This window comes from Lutra lutra, chromosome 8 (assembly GCF_902655055.1).
Source record: "Lutra lutra chromosome 8, mLutLut1.2, whole genome shotgun sequence".
Taxonomy (NCBI): domain Eukaryota; kingdom Metazoa; phylum Chordata; class Mammalia; order Carnivora; family Mustelidae; genus Lutra; species Lutra lutra.
Genome location: NC_062285.1, coordinates 85,615,638 through 85,638,299, shown reverse-complemented (window position 1 = coordinate 85,638,299; position 22,662 = coordinate 85,615,638). Strand labels below are relative to the sequence as shown.

The following is a 22,662-nucleotide window of genomic DNA, read 5'->3' as shown; positions in this document are numbered from 1 at the left end:
AGTGATATGACAATTCGGTGAATTATGCAATGCTCACCACTATAAGGATAGTTACCATCTGTCACGATATAAAGTCATATACATTCTTTAGAGATAAGGTAGTTTATCAGTTAAATGCTTACCTACACACAATGAACAGCAAATGGATATATAAGAGTATTTTACTGATTAGCTGTTTTAACTTGTCTTATTTGATTCAGTAATGCGGTTATCCAATCAGTAAACAAACATTTGTTGAGCTTCCACTAAATGCCATTCACTCTTCAGAACTAGAGTACAAAGATGCCAAAGCCATAACCATTGCCATTAAGAAGCTCATAATTTTGTGAGTGAATGGAGTCTCCGTGTGTTTTAGGATCACAGGGTGAGGTTGGCCCAGAGGAAGTAGAACCAAAGATAATGGACAACGCATATGGGAAGTCTATATACAGATGAACAAAATGCTAAGAAAAAAGAATGTGGAAGTACTTCAAGTCCCCACAAAGACTTGCATTTTGAAATATGATACATTTATTACAAAAAAGATGAGGGAGAAGGAAACATTCAGTCATTTGTGATTTATTAGATGTGCTAAAATATTACAGTCTTGGGGCTAAAGTAGTGAAGGAATCACAAAAATCTCTGTCTCTGGTTTACATTCTAACATCAAAGGAAAGAAACAACTTGCCCCAGAAAGGACGTTTCCTGCTTACAAAGGTTTTGTATGAAGAGACAACCGAGAGGTCCTGTTGTTACACAGAGCAGCAAAACCCATACTCTATGTGGGCTGGCTGCAGGAAGATAATACCAAAGTTTCTATTTATACTTAGTTTTTAGATTCTTCTACTGTGTTTTTGCCTAATTATAAAGTACGTGTGTTTACCATACTCATTATTATCTCCATAATAGAATGCAGACTCAATTTTATTGATGGGAGTATTTTATCAAAAAAGTTTGGGGACCACTGTTCTAGAGTCCTTCCAACTCCTTAAAAGGGAAAGTGATTTAAATTTAACTGTATTTAAAGTCACAGAACACGTCTAAAACGCGAGCAGTACAGGAATTTCTATAGAGTGCCTGGAGAAATTGTTTTCTTACGGGCCTTAACTTGTAGACAACCCGAGGGGTTGCCTTTGTAGTTGTTAATAAAAACTGGAAAAAAAAAAAAAAAACCACACCAAAAAAAACCCACCAAAAATTCTCAAACGATGTCTGCTGGTTTGGGCCGCCCTGGGCACAGCTCTGCTTGTTCTGTCTAGATGTTCAGATAACAAGCACAGTCCAGCTAGTTGGATTGCTGGGCGCCTAATCCACACGAGCCGCGAGGTCCAGGGTCTGAGACGCGCAGTCACTCTCGCACTCACCAAACTCCGCCCGAAGACAGAAAGACCGTTTGTGGCTTGTCAGAGCTGGGCACGGGGGCGCCCACCCGAGAGTCTAGAATTCCTCCAGGCAGACGTAACCGGCGTGGGCCTAGCGTCACGTGCCCAACGTGTGCCGATTTCGCGCCTGCGCGCTGCTGTCCTCATGCGCTCTGCGACGGGGCTAACTTGCCTCCTCGCTAGATCGTCACTTCCGACGGACGCTTGGCGTCATTGGGATCGTCATTTCCTGCCAGTACCGGTGTGGACGGTGCGGGTCGTGGCCGCCGGTTCTCCGGTTCTCCCCCTTCCCTACTTTCCTCCCTCCTTCCCTCTCCCTCCCTTGGCGGCTGTCGGTCGCCCGTCGCAGACTCCCTGACCCATCCCCAACCCTTTCCTGACCTCGGTCCTACCCGATTGGTCTCTTTTTCCTGTTTTTTTTTTTTTTTTTTTTTTTTTTTTTTGGCCCAGTCCCAGCCGCCAGTGTCAGGGCGGGGGCCTTGAGCCAGAGGCTGCGGCGGAGGAAAGAAAAGACGAGACGACCCTCGGCTCCGCAGCGGGATCGCTCGGTTCGCTGCCGCCATGGCAATGAGGCAGACGCCGCTCACCTGCTCGGGCCACACGCGGCCTGTGGTTGATTTGGCCTTCAGTGGCATCACGCCCTATGGCTATTTCTTAATCAGCGCTTGCAAAGGTGAGCTGGGCCCCTGGATCCGGGTCCCTGAAGGCTAGGACTGGGCCGGAAGGTAGAGTGGCGGGTATTCCCCGTGCGGAAGCGGGACCTCAGTCTTTGAGATCCGGGCCAACAGGGGTCTGATGGGGAAAACGGTGTATTAGGGAATTCTGCAGCTGGAGCCAAGGGAGGCTTTTCCGATTGACGAGCCTAAGTACTGCCCCCAACTTAAGCCTCTCATTTTACTTTTACTTTTTGGCCCTGGAGAAGCGGGACTGTACCCTTGCCTAGACGCCCCAGCCATCATATACTGTAAATAATCATTCAAGGATGTGGGGAATGGAGAAAATAGGCCAGGCGAAGTAGTATCTTATCTTTTTTTACAGACTTGGTATTGCCTTTATTTTACTGGACATTCTTTTGTGGTATTAACCCCATTTTTTCAGTTGGAAACCGAGGTTCAGGTTAAGAAGTTTGTCCAAAATAAGACTCAAATCTAGGTTATTTTGATGCAGATCAATATTCTTCCCACCGAATTACAAATGCTTCAATGAGAATGTCTGGCTCAGCTCTTCAGTTAATTTATTTCTGGACGTTTTTTAGTGACCCCAGTGGATGAGAACACTTACACAACAAAAGCATTTTAACACTTTGTTATTTAACACGATCACTTTATGTTTGAGTCTTAGATTTTAAGTGATTCGAACTTCTAAATCACACGTCTTTTTAAATGTGTTTTAGACGGGAAACCTATGCTCCGCCAGGGAGATACAGGAGACTGGATTGGAACATTTTTGGGTCATAAGGGTGCTGTTTGGGGTGCAACATTGAATAAGGATGCCACTAAAGCAGCTACAGCAGCTGCAGATTTCACTGCGTAAGTATAGCCAAATCAGCCAGTTTGGAAGATCTCCACGGGTTGTGTTGTGAAGTCCTCAGATCTTCAGCCTCAGTTATTCATAAAATTCTGCCCCAATGCCTACCATATAGAGTACATGATGTTTGACCTCACTAAAATTCTACTCTGGTCCTTCTTGCTTTTGTTCCTCTTCCGTGGTTCTCATCAATTTTCAGAGACTTTAAATGACTTAATCTGTATGTCTGGATTGGGACCGAGGAATCTGCCTTATTGACAAGCAGTCTACATAATGAATCCTGGAGGTCATGCTTGAAAATGCTCAACATGTGCTTCCTGAGTGGTGTCACACTCTTCTGTGATGCCCTAGTGCTGATGGCCTAGATTTTAGCCTTCTCTCACTCCGGTTTTGTTAACTGGCTTTACCCATATTTAAAACTCCTAAACTCAGTTACTCTTTATTTTCTAAGTTTTTTAAGGTTGAAATTTAAATATTCTTGATTTTTTTCTCTTATGTCTACGTTGATTCTACCAGCAGAGTGTCTCCTATGATGTTTTTTATGTCTCTACCACTAGTACCTTTCCGTCTTTTCATCTTCAATAGTCTTCCTAAAAACAAATTTCATGTCACTTCTCTAATGATCTTTCTGGCCTTCCTCTGCAGTTTCAGTGGTTCATGACCTTGAGTGAACCCAAATATAACCTGAGAAGCTTTAAAATACTCAGATGCATGTGTCTGACAAATTCTGATTTAATTGGCCTGTGGATGGAATCCCGAACATCATTTTTTCTTTCCTAAAGTTCTTTTAGTGGGTTCTGATGTTAAGCCTTAGAATCACTGGCCTGGGGGGGTGCCTGGTTGGCTCAGTTGGTTAAGCAGCTTCCTTTGGCTTGGATCATGATCCCAGAGCAGGGAGCCCGATGCGGGGCTCGATCCCAGGACCCTGGGACCATGACCTGAGCCAAAGGCAGAGGCTTAACCCACTGAGCCACCCAGGTGCCCCTCTAGCACTTTTATAATACTTAATTTATGTGTTCTTGCTTTTTGAGGTCAGGTTCTATTTTTTATATTCTCTGGCTTATTTAATACCTTATGTTTGTTGAGTAAATAACTAGAAGTTTTCTAAACTACAGGGCAAAGAATGGGTGAATGATAGATCTTCATTTTGCTTCTGGAACACTTGGCATCTGATACCCATGAGTTTAGCTTTTTGTCCCCCTTCATCTCCTCCAAAGTTTATTTTTTGCTCATTCTAGTAGGAACATTATCATTGGGAATGAATGTCATTGATTCTATAACAAAGGTAGAAATCGGGATTTTCAACTCTAGATTTCAGAGGTTTGGTAGGTTGATTTTATTTATTTACTTATTTATTTATTTGGTAGGTAGGTTTTAAAAATACATTGATCATTATTGAAACTAGGTCCCAGTCTGCTGTGATAAGTTAGTAGTTAATAAAGTGGTATTTAAAATTAAATATAATTAGGTTTTAAATGCAACAAGATGTTAGATGCTATAAACAGCTTTAAAAAAAGACAAGCTTTTGAATTGCAATTCTGAAAGGATACATTTTTGTTAACCTTATTTCTGGGCCCTGTCAGTGTTAATTACTTGAGCAGAATGCTCTGTCACCTCCTGCCTCATGGTCTTGCCCTGATTTTTAAGAGACTTGTACAAAAGCTTGTTGGGAAAGATGCCTGTGTCTGTAAAATCTGTGAAGACTTTTGGTTTGTACGTTTGATCAAGTGATAATACAGTCCTTGGGAAGATAAAGAAGTAGACAAAAATTACTGCATATGATAACGGCCTCTGAAATGGAGAGTGAAAAAGGGGTGGAAAAATATGGCACTTTAAATACTTAATATATTGAGTCTGGGGAAGAGTAGTCAGCATTGTATCTTACTGCCAGAGGAACAGTTATCTTTATTTAGGTCACTTACAGAACATTAATAACCCAAGTCCCACATTCCAGGACATGACTCTGGGTAGGTATTCAGTGTTGTTTTAACATTTCTAGTCTCAGTGTCTATGTTTATAAGTAGCCCTGTGTGAGTGTGAGCCCTGTATCCTGATTCTGTACTCAAATCCTATGACCTTGGGAATTCATTTAACCTCTTAGTGTCATCATCTGTAAAAATAAGAATATAAATAGTACTTATCAAAAAAAAAAATAGTACTTTAATGTCAGTTGTGAATATTAAATGAATTAAAATATTTCTTTTTTTTTTTAAAGATTTTTTTTTTTTAATTTATTTATTTGACAGAGAGAGATCACAAGTAGACGGAGAGGCAGGCAGAGAGAGAGAGAGAGGGAAGCAGGCTTCTTGCTGAGCACAGAGCCCGATGTGGGACTCGATCCCAGGACCCTGAGATCATGACCTGAGCCGAAGGCAGCGGCCTAACCCACTGAGCCACCCAGGCGCCCCAAAATATTTCTAATATTTAGAACATTACCTAAAATCTAATGAGTATGTAAGTGTTATGTGTGTAAGGTAAGGATGATAGCTATCATTCCCACTAGATCAAATTCGTATTTGTCATTTTGGAACTTATGTGGCTAAGGCCATGAAATGTTCTGGTTTTGTGCAAGGAAGGTTGAGTAGATTTAAATATTAAGAGGAAATGCTTTTGGTCACCCCTCCCCGCACCCCACTATTTCCTGCTTTATCATGGTGAAAAGATTTAAGCATTCACTTTGGTTAGGCCTGAGTTGATGTGCTAGCTATGCTTTGTGTTTCTAGTTTGGTCATGGGTTGCTTCTTAAAACTTCGGCTTTGGTATCTTAAAATGGGTGTAAGACCACATGGTTATTGAGAGGATTTGAGAGATCTTTTTCCACTTACATCCTTGGAGTCCAGCATAGCATCTTTGCATAGTAGCTGCTCAGTAAATAGTAGCAGAGTCTTACTTCTCACTTGTTCAGTGTCTCTCTTTTAGGAGTGGGAGTGTTATGTATATTCTCTTATAACGATTTATATAGAGCTTGCTGTTATGGACCTTGAACCAGCTAAAGAATAGCGTCCTCAACTTAACCTGATGACTTGTAGTTGGTATAAATAATTTTTAGGAAGTTCTTCCCCCTCCCCCATTCTTATGTTTCCTGGAGAATTCATGAATGTTATGTTTATGTAGAAGTGAATTTTGCTCTTATGGAGCAAATATATTCAGAGCTGCTCTGTGGGTCAGTTGGGAATGCTATCTTGAGGTAAATTCAGGCAGTTGAGTCAGGTGATAAGTAGTACACTATTGTATGAAACTCCCTGCTCTTACTATCTTTAAATTTATGAAGCTAATATAAGCTTTATTTCTCATGATCCTCTTCTTAGCATCTCCACTTTCATCTCATTAAAATCATCTAGAGGGAGTGCCAAAATAGAGATTATTGTGCTCTGTTCCAGAGGATAATTAAATAGATCTGGAGTTGGACCCTGAAGTCTATAGGTAACCAAAGAGTATGATCACTTTTCTTTCTTTTAAAAGACCATAGAGAGATCCATTTTTCTCTGAATAAGGTTGTTGATAAATTGAAGGTGGTGTTTTTGATGACTTAGTCAACATGTTACAATAGCTAGGCAATGTTTTTCACCCAGAAAAGCCTAATTTTTTGTTAATCCTTTAAAAAAGTTAAGCAGCTCCTCTTTTGAGACTTGAGATAAGTCTGTTCTCAGGATATGAAAAGTATTGAACAGATAGCATTAATCATTACATGCATGAAACCGGATATAAGATGGGTCAGTAGTTTAGGGAGGTGACAAGTACTTCATGAGTTGTGCAGAAGATAAATGCTGCGGGGTTACCTGAGGAAAGGATACTGTTAATGATGCCTCACTGTCCTGATTTGAGCCCTGCAGACAGTTAGGTAATATCAGTTTCATGCCCGGAGATTGAAAACATTTAGGTTATTCCAGAATATTTTTTGGGCTGTAAGCTCTTTTTAGGACTCTTAAGTGTTTAAGTGTGAATAATGTATGTCAAAGTACAAAGTAGTATAAGTGACTGGAGCATGCTGTGTCAGAGTGTTCTCTTCAGTTTTAGTAGTGCTTCTAAATAGGAGGGAAAAGGCTATAGATCTGTTGGGCCCTCCTGGATGATACTACTTTGATCATGTGCTCCCCCACCCCTCTTTATTATTCCCTTTATTTTAAAAAATAAATGCCAATTATATTAAAACGAAAATCTTCATGGAGTATAGCTTGTTCACTCTTAACAGTTCTTTTCCCAGTAAGTGAAGTTTTCTTGTTTATTTTTCAGTTACCTCTTCTGTTATAAAATGAACATTTTTTTTCTTCTTTAGTCTTTTTTATTGGGAGAACCCCTTACAGTATTTTTCTAATGTATTATTTAATCATTATCCCCTGATGTAATGCATACATATGTATGTGTATAGACACACATAGATTTTGGGTTGAGGGTGTCAGAAAAACAGTTGAAAGGTTAAAAATCCTGTGTTAGCATTATATAATAAAGGCTGATATTTTGGGGGTAAGTTAATTGGATTAGAATTTGAGAATTTTAAGAGTCAACTTTGAGGAAGAGATGGGGAGAATATTTTTTTCATCACTGCCTTGACTTAAAATTTTATGTAACCTGTATTAGGGCCTTTCATTCTCCTATAAGTTTTTTTTTAGGATTTTTTGTTTTTCATTCTTTTTTCTTTTGTTTGCATGTATATGAGAATAGAGAAACAAATTGGAAAGATGAAATTTAAAATTGATGAAAGTGTTTTACAGTCTTGGGGTGCCTGGGTGTCTCAGTCGGTTAAGCCTCTGCCCTCGGCTCAGGTCATGATCCCAGGGTCCTGGGATCAGTCCCTCATTGGGCTCTCTGCTCAGCAGGGAGTCTGCTTCCCCCTCTCTCTCTGCCTGCCCCTGTGTCTACTTGTGATCTCTCTCTCTGCCAAATAAACAAAATCTTAAAAAAAATGCTTTACAGTCTTGCTAAAAGGATATTATGGCTGTAGGCTTAAAAGTAAGGATGGGCTGGTTCATGGTTCTCATTTACTTAAATTTGTAGGTCTTTTCCATTGTCAAAATAAGATTTGTTATATGACTTCTACAGGTAAATTTCCTTTAGAATCATTGAAATATTTAGTCAAGTGTATCTTAACAATGAGGGATGTTAGAGATAATGGGAGACTTAGTCATTTGTATAACTTCGTATACTTAACTTTATTTGGTTATCAAAATTGCCATTATATTTATCTTTTAATTTTACATTTTGCTTTCAGCAAAGTGTGGGATGCTGTCTCAGGAGATGAATTGATGACCCTGGCTCATAAACACATTGTCAAGACTGTGGATTTTACGCAGGTATCAGAAAATAGAATTTATTTTAGGGAGTTAAATTGCTGTTATTATAGGACGTAATAATGGTTGTATATTTGATTGGTTTGTATATTTGGTGGGGGATAGAAGGTGTATATGGCTTATATATGATTTAATTGCAAATTAAGCTGTACAAATTGATTTATTTGGTTACTCCTAAAATACCATGGAACTCTTGGATCACTTTTCCATAAGTAGCAACAAGCATCTAAAATGTGCAGATAATGTTTCCTTACTACTTTCAGAAGAGAGAGGATATATTTGAGATCATCAAAGAAGTGTTACTTAGAAGGTAGGGGATCAGGGCAGGAGCAGGGCAGATGGAGAAAATTCTTGTTGTAGGTGGGTAATACATTTGAACCGGTGGGTAATACATTTGAACCGTAGAGCTTAAAAGGTTTGGCAGTTATAAGAAAGATAAATGTTCTCTAGTATTCTCTCAGAAGTAATTGGCATTTATTGCATCTCTTTGTGATGTCTGCAAACTTTATTTGTATTTTAGTTGGTGTTGAAGTTTCAAAGAAATAATAGCTATTAAAATGGCTTACTCTGCTAACAGTTGGCTTGTGTGTGTTTTCAGGATAGTAATTACTTGTTAACTGGGGGACAGGATAAGCTGTTACGCATATATGATTTGAACAAGCCTGAAGCAGGTAAGTGTAATTTATATGTGTTATATTATATTTTCTTTTAATTTAAATACGTTTTCTTGATTAAAGGAATCATGTTCAGTACTCAAATTTGAAATTAAAGATAGTCACAAAGAAAAATGAAAACAATTTATCATCCATTATTAATCACTATTAATATCTTTTAATTTTTGGTTCATAGTCTTCCAGTCTTTTTTTCTGTGCAGTTATCTTTTTCTAATGTTACTACATTGCGCTTGTATCATTATCTTAAAAATGCAAAATTTATCTTGCTAAGTTTTTATCATTTAAGTTTAAAAAGGTATGACAGTGTTACTACTTTTTGGCAAGAAGGAATGGTTGTCTGTAGAAGGTGAGAAGGGTGAGAATTTTAGTGTGTGCATATTTTGTTCATATTTTCGAACCATATGAATATATTAGCTAATCAGAAGAATTTTTAAAATTTAAAAAAATTACAGTTTTTTCATGTCTTTAAATATTCTGTCAAATGGATTAACCAGTCTCTTACTGTGGCCTGCTTGGGCTGTTTACAAATATTAAATATAAGCGGTGTTATGCTTAACTGCCTTATAGTTGCAGATATTTCCACGATTATTCTATAGAATGACTACATAGAAATAGAATTGTTGGGACAAAAAGGAGGTGTACTTGGAAGACATTGGTAGGTGTTACCAAAGTGTAATACCAAAGTATAAAAATAAATATCTGTACCTTACCTGTTTTAGCAAACACTGGTAGCTAACTTTGTCTTTTCCAATTTAATAGGAGAAAAATGATTCTGTGATGTTAATGTGAACTTGAAAAAAAAATTATTCATGAGATTAAAATACTGTTGACTACTGTTTTAGTGTGTTCTTTGTAATAGTCTATTTATGCCCTTTGCCAATTTATCTGTTGTGATGTTCATCATCTTCTTCTGGTTTTAAGATTCTTTATTATATTCTAATTTGTTGTTTGCTTTTAAATTTTGTTAGTAAGTTTTTGGTGGTGAAATTTATTTCCTTTATGAATTCTATTATTGCACAGAAATTGGAAAAGATGCCTTTTCTTTCCTGGTCCATATATTCATCTCTTTTGTGGTATCTTAATGCTTTTCTAGACACATAACATATAATACATATTTCAGAAGCTACCAGATTATGATGAGCAGGATTTTGTCTTTTTTATTTTGTGTTCTTACATTTTGTATCGTGGGTATTATTTATTCATGAATCTGAACTTCAGAAGTTTGTAGGAAAGTCAAAGCTATATTGGATATTAAGCAGTTATTCTCAAGATAGGCTCTTTCCTAAAAGCATTTCTGAGATGAGCAAACAGACTACATTTATAGATGATTCTTCATTGGCACCTGGAGCTATTTCTCTTTATTCTCTTTGATAACTTTGTGCCAAAACATAACAAAGTCCTCGGACATCCATCAGTGTGTTTTTCTGACTCAGCAAGGCAGTTCAGGCCTTGGGCAGACATTTTTCATTTTTTGCCTTTCTCAGCTACTTTCTGAAAGTGGCTCTTCCACTGTGCTGGCGATGGAAATAATAGCAATTAACTGCTTTTACTGTATGTCAGACTCCAGGTTAGAACCCTTTGATGTGTATTCTCTCTTTTTTTTTTTTTTTTAAATTTTATTTATTATTTTGACAGACAGAGATCACAAGCAGGCAGAGAGGCAGGTAGAGAGAGAGGAGGAAGCAGGCTCCCCGCCGAGCAGAGAGCCCAATGTGGGTCCGATCCCAGGACCCTGAGATCATGACCTGAGCCGAAGGCAGCGGCTTAACCCACTGAGCCACCCAGGTGCCCCTCGATGTGTATTCTCATTTGATCCTCATACTCAAACTATGAGGTGTTGTAACTGTTGTCATCCCTTTTTACAGATGAAGAAATGAAAGGGTTAAGTAACCTTTGCTTCAGCAGATTAAGTAACTTGCCCAAAATCAAAGTAGTTGTTGAATGGCTTTGCCTCCAGCATCTGCTTTTGCCCAAAGATAACACTGAATGGTGGTTCTTTTTTTTTTTTTTTTTTTAATCCTTTGAAGGGAAAGTCTCCAACAGAGACAAGTTCCTGTTTTGTTTGTTTTAATTCTTTGCTGTCAATGTAGAAATATTCTTGGGAATTACTGCATTGCATTTTATTCTTGTTTTCTCCTCTCAGCCTCTACTTCCCTCTTTTTTCCTGTTTCTATCAATAGTGGCTTGGACAAGGGTCCCAGTGTTAGTGATAATGTTGGATTAGCTTCTTTTATTTCATTGCATTATTCCATAATGCTTTTGAAAGCAGAAACAGAGCCTGGAGGGAGTGATGTATTTACTCCCAGATACATATAGCAGCATTGTTCTTGGGTTCTTTGTCATGCAGATAAATTTTTGTTCCAGTGTAGAAAAACTTACTGTATTCTTTGGAAACAGTAGGTTTTTATTGTGTTGAGCTTTGAAAAATTACAGTTTAAAGTGTGCTTTTCTTTTTACATATTTAGTTGTTCCAGTATTGCTCAGTTTAAAAAAAACAAATATTAACAAATGTATTTTAAATTGTTTCATTTTAAGAACCTAAGGAAATCAGCGGTCACACCTCTGGTATTAAAAAAGCTTTGTGGTGCAGTGAGGATAAACAGATTCTTTCAGCTGATGATAAAACTGTCCGGTAAGTAATTTTTCTTTAGTAATTTAAAGTTGAAAAATATTTGACCTTAGTGCTTATATTTTAAATATTTCTCATAACTGTATGTAGGAAGAATTATCTCTAAACATTGAAACTTAAGCTGCACATAGGTTTCATTTTTTAGATGCTGACCATTTACTGTTGAAAACCTGGAGCAGAATCCACAAGACAATTAAAATTACATCTTTATAAGCTTGTGCTCTTAACCTGATTCAGTGAACAAGCTGGCTACAGAGAGGTCCATGAAATTCTCGAAATTGTATACACAATTCTGTATGCTGGCACCTGATGTTTTTTCCTGTGGGCATATATATAGCCATCATCAGATTCATACATTTAATATTGTATAGGAACCGCAAATTTCTCTGTGTCATCTATAACGTATGAGTTGGAATAGAGGAGATTTTATTACAACTGTGATTATTCTTCATTGCTTAATCTATAGATATAATTAGGAATTAAGCTTTTTTCTTGAATGAGTAAATACCACCATATTTTCCTCTTCCTTTTTTGCAGCCTTTGGGATCATGCTACCATGACAGAAGTGAAATCTCTAAATTTTAATATGTCTGTTAGCAGTATGGAATATATTCCTGAGGGAGAGATCTTGGTAATAACTTACGGACGATCTATTGCTTTTCATAGTGCAGTAAGGTATGTCCAAGAAATACCTTTTTTTGCTTGTTTTTTTGTTTTTTTTTGTAACTTAAAAATAGGAAGGCACATGTGAAAGGTATTTAACTCTTTAACAAGGCAGATCTTGGCCTATACTATATAATATGGGGAAAATGTTTCCATATCATTAATAATGTATATTTTAAGTATTTGATATACTGAGAAATTAATCCAGTTAATTTCCAATATTTAGGGGATGTTATTGGTAAATTTAGTAACTTTAAAATTTTCTCTTTTTAAATTATATTTTTCTTAAAAGCATCCCTAGACTGGTGTTATAATTAATGTTCATCACTGTATAAAGCCACAGTGATCTTGATTCTCTTCTTAATTTTCCCTTTACAATTTCAGAGAAATAGTGACTTTTTTCTTCTATTCCGAAGTTTGTGTAGACCTAATGATGTTTTTTAAAAGCAGGTTTAATTTGTTTTGTGACTATAAATATAGTTAAATGCCTTTGTTGAAAATTTGAAAAAGATAATTCAAAAAAATTTACCCACTCTTCTTCAACCATAGATGCCAGAATGTTAATGGTAGTTGTATTTTCCTTTAGTCTTTTTTTCTTCGTTGCACATGTGTAACATTATATGTGTATATTTGTATGGGTATTTTTTTTTTTTCAGTTATTAGGGACTTTGTAATTTTAATTTTTTTTAAACTATCCTTAGCTATTAAAAGTTGTTTGAAAATATTTTTGCTTGGCATATTGCATTATTGGTTTTACTAAATTATGTATCAAATTCCTTGAAAAGAGCTGATGTCCAAACTCATTGATGTTCATGTGAAGCTGTTTGTATGCATTGATTTTTATTATATAGCTATAGTTTCAGATTTGGTTATTCTTTCAAAAGTTCAATTGTAGGGGCGCCTGGGTGGCTCAGTGGGTTAAAGCCTCTGCCTTCAGCTCAGGTCGTGATTCCAGGGTCATGGGATCGAGCCCCGCATCGGGCTCTCTGCTCGGCAGGGAGCCTGCTTCCTCCTCTCTCTCTGCCTGCCTCTCTGCCTGCTTGTGATCTCTCTCTGTCAAATAAATAAATAAAATCTTTAAAAAAAAAAAAAAAGTTCAATTGTAAAAACAGAATCCTCTTTAGCAGTTTTATATTTTTGTGGTATTGATGGTTTTGTTGTAGAAGCTTATAAATTCTTAGCAATTGAGAATAATGTATAAATAATACATTATGTTACTTACTATAAAACATTTTCTGTTCTTAAAGATAATGTGTGGTTGTCATGGAAAAATCAAACAATACAGAATTAAATTTCTTAAAATGCAAAAATCTGCATATATTAGCCAAACTGTTGTTAATTAGCCAGCACAGTCATTTCCAGGAAAGCATTCACTGCACAAAGTGTGTTTGTATTCCTGAAATGAATTCCACTTGGGCATAGTATCTTTCTGGACATTATTTGCTAATATTATTTAGAGGGGTTTTGTTTTGTTTTGTTTTTGTCTCTGTTTTTGTTTTTGTTTTTTAAACATCACTATTTATGTTTGACTAGATGAAGATACAATTATTTCTTGGGTTTCAGAAATTAGGAAGAGTTTAAAAGTAACTGATTATTTCCTGATATTATTTATGTAGTATTCAAAATTTATAAATATTATTTAAATTATTTTCCAGTTTGGACCCAATTAAGTCCTTTGAAGCTCCTGCAACCATCAATTCTGCATCTCTTCACCCTGAGAAAGAATTTCTTGTTGCAGGTGGTGAAGACTTTAAACTTTATAAGTATGATTATAATAGTGGAGAAGAATTAGGTGAGTTCTCTTTTTCCTTCTTTAAAATGATATGGGTTACATTTATCAAATGCTGGGTTTCAGTAATTAACACCTAGCAAATTTTTCAGCTCACTAACTAAAGCTTGCTATTTCTAAGTGAAAAAAGGAGAGGATTTTTTTCCACTTTCGGTAGAAATATTTATAGAGCTGTAAACAAAGTATGCCAGACCCTCAATGCCAGACCCTTGTCCTTTTAATGTAAGTTCATTGTATTCTGATAGTCTGTACAATGGTGCAGTATATTTATTGGCGGTAGGAGGTGGCATTCTTACATCAAAATCTTGCTAAACAGGTATAAGGGTATTTGTTCTTTCTGAAATGTAGTGCTGGTATGTAGCCCATCTACCTGGCTCCCCTCTTTGCCAATATGAGAATCTCTAAGCTCTGTAGAGAATAGTGTGGACATGTATGTAATAGTGGTATATATGTAACAGCTATGGTATATTACAGGGACACCTTAGGCATCTGAATTGGAGGGGATTTTGTTTGGATTTTTTTGGAATCTGACTTTTGTTTCACTTTCATAATAGTCCTTCATAAAGGGAGGGGAAGTGCATGTAAGATGAATTTGAAGTAAATGTACATCCTAATTTTACATTTATCTGATTGACTAGGTATGTCATAATCATGGTTCTTGGTATCTACTTCTACCCTTCACAGAATTTGCTTTTTGAACTATTATATTTAGTTTTTATAATTTCTTTTTCTGTAAGCTGCTGCTTTGTCTAGCTGTCCTGCTTTATCACCCAATGAAATTTAGCTTGTTAGAATTATATACAAAAAAAACAAAAGGCAACCTTATGTTTTGTTTCTTTGGGAAACTAATGGATTTGGGTTGGAGAAGTGGAAGTTTGGTGAATGGGCCATATGGAATATATTATAATTGCTTATGGTTCATCCTTTGTTGTTTGAATATGAGACTTTTAAATGAGAGACCTGTTTTATTATCTTTAATGTCAGTTTTCAAAGTTTCAGAATATTTTGGCCATTTTTTTTTTATCTTTTTTGAAAAAGAAATAAATTATTTGCCTGAGCTCTATGGTCACGGTGAACACTATACCAAACCTCTCATTCTTTGTACTCGCATGAAAATTTGTACTCTTGTGATAATACTCTCTTGATATGCACTGGTTGGACAGAGGTGCGGAAAGATGAGGGTCCTTGAGTTGAATGGACCTGAAAACAGAATAGAAGCAACCATTGGTCTAGTAAATAGTAAAGACTTGGAAAACTACAAAGGTGATAAGGCATTAGAAAATAGAAGAGGAAAGTTTATAAATAAAGATATGACTTAAACAGAACAACACTATGACTGATCTGTACATTTTCTCATTTGATTCTTCAACAAAATATTTAAGGCATTGATCTTGTATCTTCATGTTCTATGTGACAGAATGACTAATAGACCCTAGCTAGTCTGGTAGGAAATTAAGAGGCAGAGTGTGTAAAAGAGCTCCATCTGGTGGCTCTCTGTAGTCATAATAAGAATTGGTTCCCTGGTAAATAGGCCTTGATTTTTGGATGTGGAAATTGGGATCGAACTGACAGACTTTAGATCTGCTTTCTGTAGAATTTACTCCCTTCCTTCACCCATTTTTGGATGTGAAACCTCTTTTTTTTTTTTTTTTTTTTTTTTTTTTAAAGAGGGACAGTATGACATCGTAATATGTGCTGCAGTTGGAAGAGGGTAATTTTACAGAGAAATGTTATGTACCACTTTGTGATAAGAATCACTTTATTTTGGGGGGCGCCTGGGTGGCTCAGTGGGTTAAAGCCTCTGCCTTCAGCTCAGGTCATGATCCCAGGGTCCTGGGATCGAGCCCCGCATCAGGCTCTCTGCTCAGTAGGGATCCTGCTTCCCTTTCTCTCTCTCTCTGCCTGCCTCTCTGCCTACTTGTATTCTGTCTGTCAAATAAATAAAATGTTAAAAAAAAAAAAAAAGAATCACTTTATTTTTAATGAAGTTTAGTTCTTTGAGTTTGCACTTAAGGATTTCACATTTTCCAAATAGTACAGATAGTATTTTCCTTAGTGTATCAATCAATACTTAACCAACATTTAAGTATTAAATTATATAATAGCCCTTCTCTTTTTCAGAATCCTACAAAGGACACTTTGGTCCTATTCACTGTGTGAGATTTAGTCCTGATGGAGAACTCTATGCCAGTGGTTCTGAGGATGGAACATTGAGACTATGGCAAACTGTGGTAGGAAAAACATACGGCCTTTGGAAATGTGTACTTCCTGGTAAGAATTTGTATTCAAAGTTATCAAGTTAAGGGGGTACCTGGCTGGTTCAGTTGATGGAACATGTGACTTTTGATCTCAGGGTCGTGAGTTCAAGCCTAATGTTGGCAGAGTTTACTTAAAAAAATAAATAAATAAATGAAAAAGTATCGAGTTAAGCTTCATAGTTTTATGTCATTTTTCATCATTAATTTTATTTCTCTGTTTTTGTCCTGTATAGATTTTAATTTAGATTACATAATAACAGTTTAAACAGAGAAGCCCATAATTATAAATTGGCTACTGTGTTACTTTGGTTAGATTTTTTTGTTGTGTTTTCTGTTCTGTGTGTGTATGTGTATTTTCTGTTCCTGAATTTTTTATACTAGATCATTTGATGAATGATGTGGACCTATTTCAAAATTTGCTGGAGGACAATATAAAGAATTTCTGAGTAAATGTATTTAATTTGTGGTGTTACTCACTGATCCTTACTAATAAGGTGGACATGTTTTTAATAAAAATACTTATTGATCCCAAAGTAGTTTGGTATGAACTTAAAAGTGAACTTTGAGGAAAGACATACTCTTTTAGAATCACAGTTATTAAAAAAGAGGAGGTTCTTATTAGGTTTGGTAGCTCATTGCTTAGAATAGTGTTGGTGTACTCTTCTTACTAATTAAATACTGGAAGTTATTGATAATATTGTAATTGACGTAATCATGGTCGCTTTTCATTTCATAGAAGAAGATAGTGGTGAGCTGGCAAAGCCAAAGATCAGTTTTCCAGAGACACCAGAAGAAGAGCTAGGTAAATACCAATGAATGAACTTTTGTAGAGTCCTGGGGGCTTTAAAATTGGAGTGTTAGGGGGGTGCCTGGGTGGCTCAGCGGGTTAAAGCCTCTGCCTTCCGCTCAGGTCATGATCCCAGGGTCCTGGGATTGAGCCCCACATCGGGCTCTCTGCTCAGCGGGGAGCCTGCTTCCTCCTCTCTCTCTGCCTGCCTCTCTGCCTACTTGTGATCTCTGTCTGTCAAATAAATAACTAAATAAAATCTTAAAAAAAAAAAAATTGAAGTGTTAGGTGAGTTTTACTTGTTGGCGAAAGAAATTTATTAAACATGAACATACTTAAACAATGGGAAGTTTATATATGTATATTTTTATATGCATGTTTATAAAATAAATAAGTATCCACTGCATAGTAGCGGTCGAGATGTAGTGTGGATCTGAGGTGGTTACCGTTACAGTACTTGGAGTCTAACTTAAGGAGGCAGTCGCTGAGATAAAAAAGCAAATTTGATAAGATAAAAAAGCAGTTGTGTTTGTTATTTAACATTTATTAAGCACTTACTGTGTACCAAGTATTGTTTCCCAGATCTAGAATTACAGATTGTAAGATACATCGATCATAAAATATTGTTTGAAACTTGAATAAATAAAGGAGGGGGCCAAATCTTTGAAGATATCACTTCAATTCAGTGCTTATTAGATAGTTGGAATCACTGAAAGCTTAGCCCAGAAAAGGGGGCCCTGGGAAGTTATGGTGTAAAAGAGTTTGATGGGTGAAAAGATGAACTATTTTTTCATTGCACTTTCAGTGGCTTGAGTCTAGTCATGAATGGTATGTGCCCTTGTTCTCTCTTGCCTCCCCTCACCAGCACACTGAAAAAATCTTTTTATTCCTTCATTACACAGAAATGTGTTTAACACAGAAATTTACACAGAAATTTTCTTTATTAAGTTGACTAATGTGGTCATCGTTGTTGTTATTTTTTCATTACAGAAGAAATTGCTTCAGAGAATTCAGATTCCATCTATAGTTCAACTCCTGAAGTGAAGGCCTGAGCATTGGGCATATGCCACAGATAATGTACAAGTTATGGACTAAAACAAACAAGCAGAGAAAAGCATCAGCCTCCCAGAGTTACTCTCTGCTTAAGGCAAACATGAGCAGTAAATAATGGGGAATATGAATAGCTCCAGTGCTGGAACTAACTTGGTGTTACCTGTACGTGAAAAGGCAAGAGTATCAGATGAAGGCAGGTGGAATTAGGCCCTTGTGGTATGATGGTGGCCTATTGTCTTTTTAATGAATATGTGTGAGCCAACAACCAATTTCTCTTATTACACTTAGAGTTCTTGTAGCTGTTTATGTTATTATGGAGAAGAAAAATATATTGGCCTATTTTTCTGACTTTTCCCTTAAAGCAGAAAGCCCTTTTTTTTTTTTTTTTTTTTTTTGCTTTAGTTGTAAAGAGGGAATACGTGATAAAGTAATTGGTTTGATTTCTCTTTCATTGTACACTGCTTCTGAACATCTAATTGTTTTAGTTGTCTAAATAAAATGCCTCTAAAACAAAACAATGTTTGTTTCCTGGGAAAAATACAGATTTGAGTTTATAAATGGAAATTGTCAGAGAAGTTTTTTTTCATCATAACTATATCAAAAGACAATATGGTTAAACAATCTTTAGTAAACATATTGTTTCCTAATTTTGAAATTCAGTTACTTGTACTGGATTTTTAAAATTTCCATGTTTTTTGCTGGGTTTGCACTTAAACCTTCCTCCAATATTGGACAGAAATGCTTGACCTGCTTCTTAAAAAATTTTTCAGAGTAATGACTTAAGTGACACATGCCTAGTTATAAGAAAAAAAATAAGGTGAGTCAGAATTGGCTGAAAGCAGGAAAATCACTTAAAATCATACCATCCCCCAAATCTGTTAAAATTCAGTGAGCATTAATGGCCCTTTTGTGTATCTGTATGTCTGTATGCAGTTAGAAAATATTTTATAAAACTGGGATAATTGTAGCTCTGCAATGTTTACTTTATCTTTCAAGTGCAGATGGCGTTCAAAAAACCTTTTTACCAACCTTCTAATAAAGTGGGTCAACTGGGTTTAGACTTGTACTTGTTTTTTAACACTTGAGGGGTATATTAAACTAGTAATGGAAATACTTTAGACCAAGGAATAACGTCTCTGTCAAATTGCTTTTTGTCTCCTTATTCATCTGTGAATGACCCTTGATAACTTTCCTTAAAAGAAATAACCAAGCAAACAGTAAGTTTCCTCTGTCTTCAAAGCCAGCGGCTTAGTATCTTCAAATCTTGGACTCTCGTGACACCCTCCTTCACTTTAAAGGATATGTGTGACTACATTGGACTTACGTGGATAATTTCCCCAGTTCAAGATTCTTAATGACATCTGCAAACTTTTTTTGCCATATAAGATCATATTTGTAGGAATTAGGACATGGACAATTTTTTTGTGTCTGCGTGTGGGACATGGACATCTTTGGGAAGCCATTAGTCTGCCTATCACACTATGTAATGGTAGAATTTTCTAGTAGAATTAAGCAAAAAGGTCAAGCACATATCTACTTAAGTTGCACTTGTCAAAGTCTCCACTGTTCTTTATGTTTCTAACCCAATCACTTTTCTGTTCTTGTTTTACTAAACCTTCAGCAGCATTTAATAGTTGTCTGCTGACTTGTTTTTAAAGATTTTATTTATTTGAGAGAGAGAGCGAGAGCACAGGCATTACTTCTCAGTTGTAGTATCATCCAGAGGTTTCGCCCAAGAAACACCAGGATTGAGTGTGTTCAGTAAATTGTCTTGAGAATTTTTCCAATCAGTAAATAAAGTTCAATGCATTCTTTTTAATGGCTATAAAATAGTATGGTAAATATATGCCATGATTTATAATTTAAGATGTTACATTTTTAGTAGTTCAACTTCAGTGGAATTATTAATTGAGCTGCCTTTTCTTCTTCGAGACTAAGGGCAGAGGGGTGGGGCACACAGATGTAATTTTCTAGGAGGAGCAACAACAAAATGGGAATTGAAAATCCAGACTAGGGGAGAACATTTCTTTAGTAGCTACCTATGTTTTACATCAGGATTAATATTTTGAATCAAAAAGTGATTCCTGTTGAGTTGCCATATAAGTTAGTGTACCTGTTGACTCTTATACTAGGGGGATTCCTAAGGGAAAAAAATAACTGGAGCAAGACCATTCTCAGGTGGTTTAGCTCTTCTCTCTTTACAAGAATGCATGCACAATTGCCAGTGGGTAGAGTTCCACCTAGACTAGTTGAGAATCAACAGAGTTCCTGAAGGCACAAAGGAGGCATCTAACAAATTCACCTGTGGAAACAAGGCCAGAGCCTCTAAATGATAGCTAATGAACAGTAATAATACTTTACAGGTTGAATCACTTTATATAATAGAATAGAACATCAAAATATCTCCAATAACCCAATGAAGGTAAGATATCACCCATTTTATATACAGAAAACCTGACTTTCAGAGGTTAGATGGCTGGTCTAATGAGTTTGGCTTCAACAAGATAGTGGGAACAGCACTTGTATGGTCTGTAGGGTTATATTGCCTGGATTTTAAACCACCCTCTAGAACTTAGACTAATTTCTCTGAGCCTTAGTTTCTTTCTGTAAAAGGAGATGGTAGGTCTCACACATAGATTTTCTTTTGAAATACCTAACAGTTTTTTGAAACACTGATAATTAGTGTAAGAACTTAACTCGTAGGAAGCACTTAGTATTATATATTTATTCTATCAGTGATTCTCTAACTTTGGGATTTGGGGACCAATCAAAGAAAAAAAGGAATAGATCAGGGCAAGATAGAATGGTTTGCTTCTAAACTTGGCAAGTGTGGGGCGCCTGGGTGGCTCAGTGGGTTGAGCCGCTGCCTTCGGCTCAGGTCATGATCTCAGGGTCCTGGGATCGAGTCCCACATCGGGCTCTCTGCTCAGCAGGAAGCCTGCTTCCCTCTCTCTCTCTGCCTGCCTCTCTGTCTACTTGTGGTGTCTCTCTCTGTCAAATAAATAAATAAAAAATAAAATCTTTAAACTTGGCAAGTGAGGTGGTTAACATTTTTTTTCCCTACAAACAGTCTTCATAAGAGAAAAGATTTTTAAAAATCCAAGTTGGTAGTGAAAGAGCTAGTCTCAGAATAAAGAACTGTTACTTAAATTGAATAAATTTAGCTTCTATAAAAGACTCAATATAATTCTTATTATCTTATTTCACTGTGAGGTAGGAAGTTAGATACTCTCTAAATGTCCTTCCAGTTCTGAAGTATGTCAATTCTCACATTCATACTTTTGCCTAGTTCTACACCTTCCCTCTTTTGACTTAGAAAAACTGGTTATAATCCGTAGTCCAAGTCAGTATTTACCTAAGGAATCTGTGCATGCATTTCGAAATCATGGGCAAATGGAATTGGACTAGATAAAACTGTTACCACTGTAAGAAAAATAGCCCCGCTAGAAATATGCAATCGTTCATCTAACAAATATACATCTGTGACTACTATGGGGCAATGATTCCACCAGACTTTAGGCCTATCAAGAGCCAAACACAAACGGTCCATGCCCTTTGGAAGTTAACAGTTGAATTACTCCTAACTCCCAGGTCTTGTAGGTTCTTGAGGCTTCAAGATAAATGTGATATATCCTTAGAGCTTTAATTTTAACTGAAGGAATGGGGATGGGAAGGGAAGGCAAGTAATCTATCTGGCAATTTAAAAGTTATATTAAAAAAAGTAAGAAAATTTGCATGGATTAGAAAAATAATACTTAGTACTTGAAAGGATTTTACTCTTGTAAGAACCAGTTTTGGCCATAACTCCAGACTGGCATGCATAGTTTACTCTTCTCTGCCCCTGGGTTGATGATTCCTTACAATTAGGTTACATTAACATCATGTGAAGGAACTTGTTAAAAATATGGATTCCAGGATCCTAGAGATTCCGATTCAGGAGGGCCGTGGTAAGCCTAGAAACTGCATTAGTCTTGGGAGAAAAACTCTTGGGAAGTTCCAGTGTAGCCGTGGTAGACTACAGATCATTCTTTGAGAAGCCTTGCCTTAGGGATACTTCAAAAGTTTCAGAACGCAGTAAGTTTAAAAGGGAAGTTCACAAAATGAAAGTTGCCCTCCTCCATTAAGTTTTTTTCCATGGGGTTCATGGCTGGCTCAGTTGGTAGAGCATGTGACTCTTCATCTCAGGGTTGTGAGTTCAAGCCCCATGTTGGGCAGAGCTTACTTGGAACAAATAAGTCCAACAACAACAACAGCAAAAAACCCCTCACCGTTTGCATTCTATCCCTACTATCCTGAATCCTGACAATTTAACTTATTTTCAAACTACAGAGATTAATTACATATTAGTATTAGCAACAGGTCAATTTTAGAAAAAGTCCTTGAGAGATTTTTGTCAGATATGTTGCTAATATGTCAGCTGTAGGAGGCTACCCGGATTCTGGTGTTTGAACTAAGTTAGGATTTCACAGCTTTTATTTGTTTTAGTAAGTTTACATTATATGTGGATATATAAGAAATGGCTTATAATTCGGCTTAGAGTTCTATCTGCCCCAAAAAGCAAAATTTATTGTCTTTGTATCTTTTAGGGACGTCAGTGCTTTCTAGTTGAAGACCACAGGAACCATCCTATAGT

The 22,662-nt window shown here is 36.6% G+C and overlaps 1 protein-coding gene across 1 annotated transcript; it reads left to right on the top strand.

The window, feature by feature from the left end:
- Positions 1-1,580: 1,580 nt before the first annotated feature.
- On the top strand, positions 1,581-19,083 carry STRAP (serine/threonine kinase receptor associated protein). The gene is made up of 10 exons (XM_047741891.1): positions 1,581-2,034; positions 2,755-2,890; positions 8,098-8,179; positions 8,775-8,847; positions 11,386-11,482; positions 12,017-12,154; positions 13,798-13,934; positions 16,053-16,202; positions 16,926-16,991; positions 17,967-19,083. Exons 1-10 carry the CDS (start codon positions 1,923-1,925, stop codon positions 18,026-18,028), a joined length of 1,053 nt encoding a protein of 350 aa, XP_047597847.1. The 5' UTR covers positions 1,581-1,922; the 3' UTR covers positions 18,029-19,083.
- The last annotated feature ends 3,579 nt before the right edge of the window (positions 19,084-22,662 follow it).

Bases quoted from the DNA above. Each gene is read 5' to 3' on its own strand.
- STRAP (XM_047741891.1), top strand. From the start codon at position 1,923: ATGGCAATGAGGCAGACGCCGCTCACCTGCTCGGGCCACACGCGGCCT. The intron at 11,483-12,016 runs GTAAGTAATTTT...CCTTTTTTGCAG, and splicing joins GCTGATGATAAAACTGTCCG to CCTTTGGGATCATGCTACCA. The intron at 13,935-16,052 runs GTGAGTTCTCTT...TCTCTTTTTCAG, and splicing joins TAATAGTGGAGAAGAATTAG to AATCCTACAAAGGACACTTT.